We start from the raw sequence: 10,656 nt of genomic DNA, 5'->3' as shown, positions 1-10,656 counted from the left end.
TCAGGCTGGCCTCCAACTTGAGCTGACCCTCCTGCCTCAGCCTCTAAATGGTGGGATCCTCCAGCCTCAAGCCTCCGGAGTGTAGGACTATAGAGGCGCACTACCACAATCAACCCTGGAGAGGTTTTTTTCTGAAAGCTGAAGCTATAAGGACACTGGGTAGGACTCGAATCTCTCGTCTCTATCTCTTCCTAGCTATGTGACCTTAGGCAAGGTACTTAAACTCTGAACCTCAGCTTTCCATTTGCAAAATGTGCACATTTGTTTGGTAAAAGGATTATATGGGTTAACATTTGGAAAATGCTTAGGACAGCGTGACTCATCCATGCATCCATTGGCCCTAAGAGTGTTCTTAATTAAGTAAGTAAATGTTGGGCGTGGAGGAGCACTCCTGTAATCTCAGCACGTGGGAGGCCGAGGGAGGAAGATCATTGTGAGTTCAAGGCCAGCTGGGCCTACAAAGTGAGACCTTGTCTCAAAAAAAAAAAAAAAAAGAGAGAGAGAGAGGAGGCCCCACTGCCGCCCACTGTACCTAAGTGAGACCGGATGTGTGGGTCCCACCAGAAGGCACCATGCCCCGTAGGAGGACACGGGTGACCACCCTGCCCCACCTCAGCTTGCCCATGAAGTTGTCTCCACCGCGGGACAGGTTGGTGGGGTCGCTGGAGATGAGGTAATTGGCTGTCTTGCTTCGCTTGCGCTTCCGGCCGGCCAGAAGGAAGACCTGGAGGGGGCCGAGGGCGCGTCAGGGCGGACCCTCGATGAAGGCCAGTAGCAGGCCCGCGCTGCACCCGCCGCCCACCTTCTTCTCGGCGTCCAGGTGCAGGAAGTAGGAGGGGTACATGCCCCGGTCCATGCCCCTCTTGTCGCGCGTGAGGCGGCAGCGCACGGTCCGGCCCTGTGGGGCAGGGCGCAGCACGAACTCGCGGGGGTCGTCCACCTCCACGGGTGGGGACGTTGGCCTCTCCTCCTTCTGGGAGACGTAGAGGTATCAGGCCAGGTCTGCTCCACACCTTGGCAGCGGGTCCCCAGATTGCACACAGGGCAGGGCCACCTGGACAGTCACTCTCTGTGTGGAGAACAGCAGCCGAGGGGCCCTGGTCCTTCCAGATGGGGACACCTGTCCCCCAGACCCTCCTACCCAAGGATGGGGGGCTTGCTGGTTCATTATCAGTTTGTTTCCCTTGTGACTAAGAGCTCAGGCTCTGGGTTCAAACGCCAGCGTCCCCCCAGTTGGTCCATCACGTTTGTTACATTTTCATGTCTTTACTTTTTCGTGATGGGTCAACCCACCAACCTTGTGACATAGTTTGAGTGGGGCACATCTCACGGTGAGGTGAGCGTCCAGTCATGCTTAGGACCCACACACTGGTCTTTTTATTTTTTTGCGGAACTGGGGATTGAACTCAGACACTTGCGCTTGCCAGGGAAGCACTTATTCCACTGAGCCATCTCCCCAGCCCCTTTTGTAACATTTTAGTGCCCATTTCATCTGAGAAGTGCATCTTGTGTGGGTGGATCCGAGGGGCCTGACTTAATTTACACATTTTAAAATGCTCATATATGCTGGGGGGAGGGGATGGCGGCGCACACTTATAATCCCAGCACTGGGGTGACTGAGGCAGGATGGTCCCCAAAAGTTCAAGGCCAGCCTGGGGTTCCATGGTGAGTTCAAGGCCAACCTGAACTACATAGTGAGACTGTCTCAAAAATAAAAATATTCGGGGCTGGTGAGATGGCTCAGTGGTCTAAAGCACCTACTTAGAACAAGCTTAGCAAAGCACAGACCGCGGTTCAGTCCCCCAGCACCACATGCCAGCCAGCCCCGCCCCCTGGTGGGCTGAGCTGCCCCCCCACATAAATAAATAAAATTTTAAAAATAAAAAATTAAAAAATAAAATAAAAATATTCATATAAACCCCACCAATGTGTTCTAAAAGTTTTCTACATACTAGCTTTGTGGGGGAGGGTACCAGGAATGGAACTCAGGACCTTGCACTTGCCAGGCAGGTGCTATGCCACTGAGCTAAATCCCTGGCCCAATATTAGCTTTTTCAGCCCTCTCATGAGCCCTCCGGGGCCCCTGTTTCATTGTACAGATAGCAAATCAGTCTTAAGTGAGTTCTGGGGTTCCCATAGTAGCAAGCAGTAGAGCTGGGTTTTGAGTCCTGCCCCATCCCATCTGGCTCCTGCCTTTAGGAAACCTTCCCTCCCATGAAGGTCACGGTTTGGGGTAAGCTGGGTCTGCCATGTTCCTCGCCGGGGCAAGCACTGTCCCAGCATTGGTGGCTTTGTCTTAGCAACACAGGGCAAGGACAGGGTGGCCAGCACAACCAGCCTCCCAGCTGGCCCCAGGGACCTGCGCCCCTAGCATTTAGCCCCTGGGGTCACTTCCTTCCACAGCACGGTCTTGCTGCCGCAGGGACATGGCAGGAGCGGTGGCGATTTCCCAGGTTGGGGCATAAAAGCCTCTGTGGCTCCTGCCTGGCTTCTCTGCTGGCTTCCAGGAGATGCTGGCAGCCACCTTGTCCAGGGGTCCCCAGGAACCTGCAGAGGGCTCCAGCCAGCTGTCACAACAGCGGCAGAAGGGGCTGTCCATTTCCAGGCAAGCTTTAGGTGGCCAACCTCAAGCTGGACCCATCCCGATAAGCTGTTCCTGAGTTTGGACTAGGAAACTGAGTCACTAACAGTGACTATTTACAGACCCTGGGCTTTGGGGCAATTTGTTAGCGGCAATGTAAGTGAATTCCGTAGGGCCCTGGGGTGGCGTAGTGACCCTGCAGTGACCCCTCTCTATTCTCAGGCCTGCACTCTGTCCTCAGATTCTGCTCCTCTTGGACAGGAAGGTGGCCGGGCAGCCTGGCGTGGGCACTGGAGGATTACAGGGGAGCACTGAGGAGAGCACTGAGGAGCCCAGGGGGGAGTACTCTTCTGAGGGCAGATTGCACCATGCAGGAGGTGAGGTACAACCGCGGGCCTTCACCTAGGGGCAGGTGGCCATGCAGCTCCACGCTAGCCTGCCCCAGAAGAAACTTGGGAAACCCAAGACTATGTCTGGAATGTGATACGAAGCAAGCCGGAGCTTAGCCAAACACTTGCACGGTGGTGAATTTCAAGGACCTAGTAAAACGAAGACTTGTGTTCAGCTGGATTCCCCGAGAGGTAATTACCTGACCTTTCGGTTGCTACGTCAGCATATGGTGAGCTTGGCTCCTGGGAGTCAGTTCCCAAGACCTGATCGCTCCTGCACTGACTGATGAACCCGGAAAGCTAAGACCAAGTTCCTGCCCTTGTGGGGGTCTCTATGATGGACGCCTGTCCTGCTTGTGCCAGCTCAGGTGTGTTGGTGACCAAGTCCTGTTTTGGGCAGCAGTGGTATTCAAAATACTCAACAACCTCCTCTGCCCATAGAGAATGGCCAACTGTAAGGGACATGGGCCAGCTTGGACAGGAACCTGGAGGCCCAGGGCAGCCAGAGGTTAATCCTCTGCTATTGACTGAGAGGCCCTAGGTAGGGAGCTTGGAGCAGCAGGGTAGAAATACAGTGTCACTTGGTATCCCCGAAACTGTGGACAGAGGCGCTCCCTGCCTGCCTGCCTGTGTGTGCCACATCCCTTCTCCTGTAAATGTGTCTCTCTTAGTGACGAGCCTGTGGGGACATCTCTGGCCAGAGCCAACAGGATGCAGGGGGGTGACCTCCAATGCCAGTGGACAGAGGCCCAGGCTGGACTGGTCCTAGCTTGGTGGTGCCCGGTGCCTTGTGTCCTTGTATTATAGGAGGGGGGACCAGATTCTGGCACAAAGTGACCCCAAGCCCCATCCCCGAGGCCCCACATGCCTGACCAGCCGACCTTTTTGCCTTTTCCTTTCCCTTTGCCCTTTTGATTGCTGTTCTTGGTTGCCACAGCCGCCCCCTCCTCCTCCTCGTGCTCCTCTTCCTCCTTTGTATCCTCTTCTGCGCCTCGGGGTGGGCCTAGCATAGGGGAAGAGGTTGTGCACTCCTTAGCTGCCTGGCTGAGCCGAGCTTGACCCTGACCACAATGCAGGAGGGCCACCCTGCCTGGGGCCACATAGCAGTCAGGATGATCACAGATTTCTTTTCTTTTCTGAGCCAAGGTCTTGTGGTATAGTTCAGGCTGGTCTCAAAATCACTATGGAGCTCAGCCTGGTCTCGAACTCCCCAGTGCTGGGCTCACAGGTGTATTTGCACCAACATGCCCAGCTTCTCTCTCTCTCTCTCTCTCTCTCTCTCTCTCTCTCTCTCTCTCTCTCTCTCTCCTGTGCTTTTTAAAAATATATATTTGGTACAGGGTTTCACTACACAGCTCAGACTGGGAGTGATCCTCTTGTTTTCAGCCTCCCCAGTGCTGGGATTACAGGGGTGCAGCATGCCTGACTCGGTACCAACTCAGCAAGTCCAGGGATGGGGCTGGCACAGCATGTGGTACCTGGGATCAAACCCTGTGCTTGCCTACGCAGGCGCTTAGTGCACTGAGCTGTCTCGCTAGCCCTGAACCTGTGCTTCTAACTTGCACTAAGCCACCTGTTACAAACGCTCCTGGTTCCCACAGGCAAGACATCACAGCACCAGAGGCCCCATTACCCACCTTTTTTCTTCCCAGCCTTCCCAGCAGAACCACATTCTCTGACCAGGAACAGGGCAGCTGGGCTCTTCTCCTCTCCCGCTGGGCTCCCCTCAAGATCCTTCTCAGCCTCCGAAGCCCCTTCATGCACAGTATGAAAGGGTCATGACCCCACCGCAGCCCGAGCCCCCTGTCCTCCTGGGGTGGCCTCACCTTTCTTCTTGGCCTTTTTCACCCTAGTCCTGTCCCCAGCTTCCTTCTTAGTGCGGAGAGCCTTCTGTGGAGGCTTGGGGCTTCCCAGGTCCCCTGGAAATGGGAGTTGAGGACAAAGAAAAGGATGACTGGGTTGTATAGGGTCTTCTGATCCGATGTACTTCCTCCGGTCCCCAGGGAGGCCAGAGGCTTGACAGGGCCCCCACCTGCCTCTTGCTTGTGTTTCTTCCTTGTAAATCCAAAAAGTAGTGCACAAGCCACGTGGGCAGGGTCCTCAGCTATGGGAGGCTGAGGCAGGATTGTCATTTCAAACCCAGCCTGGGCAATTTAGCAATTTAGTGAGACTCAGATTTAAAAATAAATAAATAAAAATAAAAGATAAATGAATAAAGGGCTGGGGATGTAGCTCAGTGTGAAGGCCCTGTGTTCAGTCCTCAGTACTCTTCCTTACAAAAGTGCCAGACAAAGGTAGGAGCTTAGAAGGCAATTAGTGAATGAATGAGTAAATGAATGCCATGCCAGGCTTCTACCTGAGCCTCTGGCTCCTGCCAGTCCACCCTTTCCTCCAGGAAGTCTCCCTGGCCACTCCTGCTCTCCTTGGGGACCCCAGGCTCCAGATGTGAGGACACAGACCAGCACCTCTGTAGGAGAGGTACCCAGGCGACAGCCAAAGCTGCTGTTAACTATTGATTTTTTACTGAATCATTTGACATCTTTATAAAAATTGTAACATGATTTCACACTGAGTTAAACCAAAACCACAAAACAAGAGTCCTCTAACCTTCCCTTCCAGAGCCCCTCCCGCAGGGCGGCCCAGCGGTGGGGTGGGGTGGGACGTGAGGACCCCGGGGTGGGAGCCCCAGAGGGGGAGCCCTCGGGTCGGGTCAGGTCCAGGTCAGGTCAAGAGTCACGTGCTAGGCCTCTGTGTCTGCGACCCCAGCCCTGGGCCACCCCACTGTGGGCCCTGATCATCCGGCCTCAGCACCCACCCCTGGGGCCCGGGGCCTTGGTCCTCCTGTCCCTCTTGTCCCCGGAAGCCTTGTCCTTCGGGGGCTTCCTGGCAGGCACGGGACTTTGCTTTTTCTTTTCTTCATCTTCTTCCTCTTCCTCCCGGTCGTCATCTTCTTCCCCCTCCTCTGCAAACAGAACTTCCTCCTAGTGGAGGGGTTGAGGACCCTTCTCTGGGAGCCCAGGGGGCACCAGGGGCAGAATCCTACCCTCTGGGAAAAAGGCAGGATGGAAGGTGACTCCCAAAGCCCTCTGGGTGTCTCACCCTCCCTGCAGGACTGGCTCTCGGCCGGACCCTCCCCTCAGGCCCCGCCCACCAGCAGGAGCCACCCCAAAGACCCCGCCCAAGTAACAGGCCCCACCCCGTGAGCTCCACCCAGCCCCGCCCACGCCGCGGCCCCGCCCTGCCCCTCTACCTCCCCGGCCGGGCTCCCCTCTTTCTCCCTTCCCGCCACCCCTCCACTCTGCTCGTCCTGGTAGCGCTGTGTTCCAGCAGGCCTGTGTGTGCTACTTCTACTCCTAACTGTAGTTTAAGGCAAAACCCTCAGCCTCCTGGGACTCAGCCTTCCCGTCTGTAAAGTGGGACAAAGTGCACAGGCATCCACCCGAAGCAAGCGGCTGCGCCCGCTTTTCTAGGTCGCCCCTCGGCCCGCTCTCACCATCCTCGGCGTCCCGGGCCCGGGCCACCAGGAAGGTGTCGCGGGGGTCGCGCTTCTTGGCCTCGGGGTCCCTGAGGAACCTGGTGTAGACGGCGGGGTCCGGGCCCGGGTCGGGGCCGGGGTCGCCGGGCGGCCGCGCCCTCCGCGCTGCGCGGGACACCGCGTTCAGCGGGCGCCCGCGGACCCCGCGCCCTCAGCTCCCCACCCCGTCCGGGACCCCGCCCACCTCCGGGTCTGCGCGGCTTGGGGCCCGCGGGGTCCGGGGACCCGGGGGTCTCCGTCCTCTTCTTCCTCGGTTTCTGCGTGGGGGGAACGGGGGTCGGGAGGGGAGAAGAAAAGGGGGGCCCCGAGGGCGGTCCAGAGCCCTCTAATCCCTTGAGCCTTCAGAAATAGCAGCGGATTATCCGGAGGGCCGAGGCAGGAGGACCCCTTTCTGCACCTCTGCCGCTTCCGAGAGCCACATCCGCCCCAGTGGACCCCGCGCCTTGAAACATCCCCTCTTGCACCCCCAAAGCACCTCCACGCCTGGACGGCTGGTGTCGACGGAGGCCCGTCCGCCTCGGCCTGCCGCCCGCTCGGACCTCTCGGGTCCCCCCCCCCCCCCCCCCGGGGCCCCCCCCCCCCCAGCCGAGGTCCTACCTGCTTGGGGCGCCGCTGGGCCTCCGGGCTTGGGCCGCCCTCCTCATGCCCGCTGCAGGGGAGCACAGGAACCAGGCTGTCTTGCCGCCCTGTCCCACCCGACCCCAGGACCGCGGGACCCCAGGTCGCGCGCAGGGCGGGTGTCCCGACCTGTCGGAGGCCCACACCTCGCGCAGGGTCTCGTCCTGCAGCGGCATGGCGTCGCCTCTGCCAATCCAATCCTCCCCCCGCAGCGTCGGGTCTCGCTCCCCACCCGCTAATCTGGGCTCAGCCTCACCGCAGCTCAGCAGGGCTAGGCGGCCGCCCTGGGGGAGGGGCTCCCGAGACCCCACTCCCAAGGGGACAAGAGGGCGGTGAATCTAGACAAGTCGTCCTTCCCAGACCGCAGCAGCCTACAGGACGGTGGTGCCGGGGCTCCCCAAACCCGGAGCTTTGGGTTGGAGGTGCCCCGTGCAATTTGGCTATGGTCGGTGGGAACATATTGGCTTGGATCCTAGGATTGTATTAATTTCTCATTAAAAGAAGAACTAGAGTGTTGTGGCTCGGAGGCCTGTAATCCTCCAGGAGGTGGAAGCAGGAGGATCTCAAGTTTGAGCCCAGCCTGGACAATTTAGCGATTTAGCAGGAGGATTTCCCACAAATAAAGAGCTGAGGGAAGGCCCTGAGCTCAATTCCTAGTGCCAGAGACGGCAGGCAGTTGATGATGAGCTGACCCTTTTGCACGGACCCCCCCACCTAGTTATGAGGACCTCACACTGAGTCACAGGGCCAGTGTTCTCACCTTGTTTCCATCCCCTCACATGACCACTGTGACCTCTCTGTGAGAACAGGGTGAGATTTTTTTTTTTTTTTCCAGGATGATAATTTTGGGAGATACCACATTCATAGAACTATGTCTCCTCCCACTCCATGCTGGGGATTGAACCCAGGGCCCTCGTGCTGAGCTGCATCTCCAGCCCTTTTTATTTTGAGACAGGGTTTGATATGTTACTAAAATGCCCAGGCTAAGCTTTAGCTGGTGACTGTCCTGCCTCAGCCTCCCCGAGTTTGGGGACTGCAGGCATGAACCACCACACCTGGCTTCAAGTAACTTTTGCTCCCATGTGTTGTAATTGTTTTATTTGTACTTATTGTCAGTGTTGTCCTGGCGCCATCACAGGGGGACACGGGTGTATAGGACACACATCAGGGCAGGGCTCGGTGCTCCCCTTTGGCTCAGGCACCACTGGGAGTCCTGGCACACAGAGCCCGTGCGAAGTCCCAGGGGCTGGGGCAGCGGGCACTGGACAGGACTCTCACGTGTTAGCACGGCATTCAAGGGTGCCCATAGCACCCCGGGGACACCTACCTGTAATAATTCCTGGGACAGTTACATTTCCATGTGTGTAAGTCTTCCCTGGACCTGGGCATCGTGGCGGCCATTTTGTTGTTGTTACTGTCTTTGATTCAGGGTCTCGATAAATCGTCCAGGGTGGTCTTGGGCTCAGAGATCCTCCTGAGTAGCTGGGACTATAGGTGTCTAGGTTATAAACCTTTATACTGGCAACTAGTAGGGCACTGGATACTATTTTGCAAGCATTTCTATTTTTTCCAAAAGTATTAATAATAGCTGGGCATGGTAGCACCCACCTATGATTCCAACACAATGGAGAATTAAAATTTCATAAAAACGCTTATATTAGATTTTTTTTTTTTTTCCAGCATTGGGATTTGAGGCAGTTGTTACCTCTTTGGCCTATATTTGATTGATTTTTTTTTTTTTTTTTTTTTTTTTGGTGGTGGTACCGGGGATTGAACTCAGGACCTTGTGCTTGCCAGGCAAGTGCTTATTCTACTGAGCTATCTCCCCAGCCCCCTTGATTGAATTTTCAGCATTTATTCAGTCCAAGTATTTTCCCTTCAGATTTTGAAATGTAATTTTGCAGATGCCATTTCTAAAAATGTGTGAAAAACAGCTTAAATTCTTTTGAGACAGGTTCTCCTAGGCCTCCCAGTTTGGACTAATAATGATCCTCCCAGGCCGGCTAGCTCAGCACTCGTGGGGTGCGTGTGGCGTGCAGTATGGGGGATTGAAGCCCAGTGCCGGCACCTGCCTAAGCAGGCGCTTAGTCCACTGAGCTATCTCACTGGACTTCTAACTTTAGTCTGTAAGACCTTAAATATCTCCTCTAGTGACTTCTGAGGACTGCAGAGTCACATCTTGTACACCCTGGAAGGTGACTGTTTGCTTTAATCCTTCAGGAATTAGCACAGGCTGAGCTCTGGACAGGGACAGATGGGGTCAGAGTGCGGCACGGGAGAGAAGGGTCCGAAACTGCAGCGGCAGCAGGAACTGGGCTGTGTGGAAGCTCAGGCCGGGGTCGGAGTGTCTTGGGTGGCGGTGAAGATTGGGTAAGGGCAAGGTCCCTTTGGGGATCCGATTCAGATCAGGCGCTCAGATAATCTCTGGGCCCTTGCTTTCTACTCCAGTACCCACACTGTGGGCAAAACATGCTTGAGGCTCTGTAATTACACTCTGTTTGGATTTTTAAAAAATATATATATTTAGTACAGGGTCTACAGGGCCTCTCTAGGTAGACTGAACTCATAATGATCCTCCTGTTTTCAGCCTCCCAAGTGCTGGGATTACAGGTACTCTTCGCCACGCCCAACTCAGTCACCGGCTCAGTGCACCCTGAGGGCTGGAGATGAGTGCCTGCATTTGCCGAAGCGGGTCAGCTGAGCTATCTGGCTGGCCCCATCATTTAGAATTTCATTGCTTTCTAAAATTAAATTCCCAGGGGCCTGCCCCTTAGCTCAGTTCTTTAAGTGGCTGCTTCCACCAAGCAGTCAGGCTCAGGTTGCTGTGGTTCATCCCCACAACTCAAGCCAGCCAAACCTGCCCTGAAGGCATTCGGAGCAAAAAAAAAAAAAAAAAAAAAAAAAAAAATTCAATTCCTGCTGGGCATGGCAGCACACACCTTTCATCCCAGCACTCGGGAGGCTGAGGCAGGAGGCTTGCCGAAAGTTCAAGGCCTCCTGCCTTGGGCTATGTACGTAGTATGACCCTGTCAAAAAGAAAGAAAGAGGGCTGGTGAGATGGCTCAGTGGTCTAAAGCACCTGTTTAGAACAAGCTTGGCAAAGCATCAGGGACCGTGGTTCAATCCCCCAGCACCACATGCCAGCCAGCCCCGCCCCCTGGTGGGCTGAGCTGGCCACACACACACACATACTCACACACACATATAAATAAATAAAATTTAAAAAAAAAAAAAAAAGAAAGAAAGAGGGTTGGGAAGATAGTTCAGTAGAATAAGCCCCTGCCTGGCATGCGTTGGGTCCTGAGTTCAATCCCCGTTACTGCAAAAAAAGAAAAAGAAAAAAATTAAATTCACTCTCAGAAGATGAAGAGGGCTGGTGAGATGGCTCAGTGGTCTAAGGCACCTGCTTAGAACAAGCTTAGCAAAGCCCCCGGACCGCGGTTCAATCCCCAGCACCACATGCCAGCCAGCCCTGCCCCCTGGTGGGCTGAGCTGGCCACACACACACACACACACACACACACACATAAATA

The 10,656-nt window shown here is 55.5% G+C and overlaps 1 protein-coding gene across 1 annotated transcript in view; it reads right to left on the bottom strand.

Moving 5' to 3' along the window:
- Positions 1–7,299, bottom strand: part of Tulp1 (tubby like protein 1) — an 11,442-nt gene extending 4,143 nt beyond the window's left edge. The window contains exons 1-10 of the mRNA XM_023722225.1: positions 7,253–7,299; positions 7,103–7,154; positions 6,681–6,762; positions 6,464–6,610; positions 5,786–5,932; positions 4,797–4,889; positions 4,608–4,724; positions 3,852–3,973; positions 803–973; positions 562–724 (exon numbers count right to left, since the gene is read on the bottom strand). Of these exons, the coding sequence (XP_023577993.1) occupies positions 562–724; positions 803–973; positions 3,852–3,973; positions 4,608–4,724; positions 4,797–4,889; positions 5,786–5,932; positions 6,464–6,610; positions 6,681–6,762; positions 7,103–7,154; positions 7,253–7,299 (1,141 nt within the window). The remainder of the gene's footprint in view (positions 1–561; positions 725–802; positions 974–3,851; positions 3,974–4,607; positions 4,725–4,796; positions 4,890–5,785; positions 5,933–6,463; positions 6,611–6,680; positions 6,763–7,102; positions 7,155–7,252) is intronic.
- Positions 7,300–10,656: the final 3,357 nt, after the last annotated feature.

The sequence above is a fragment of the Octodon degus genome, unplaced genomic scaffold (genome assembly GCF_000260255.1).
Source record: "Octodon degus isolate 3935 unplaced genomic scaffold, OctDeg1.0 scaffold00005, whole genome shotgun sequence".
NCBI classification, from domain to species: domain Eukaryota; kingdom Metazoa; phylum Chordata; class Mammalia; order Rodentia; family Octodontidae; genus Octodon; species Octodon degus.
Note: the sequence above shows the minus strand (reverse complement) of the source record. Positions and strands in the feature narration are given on the sequence as shown.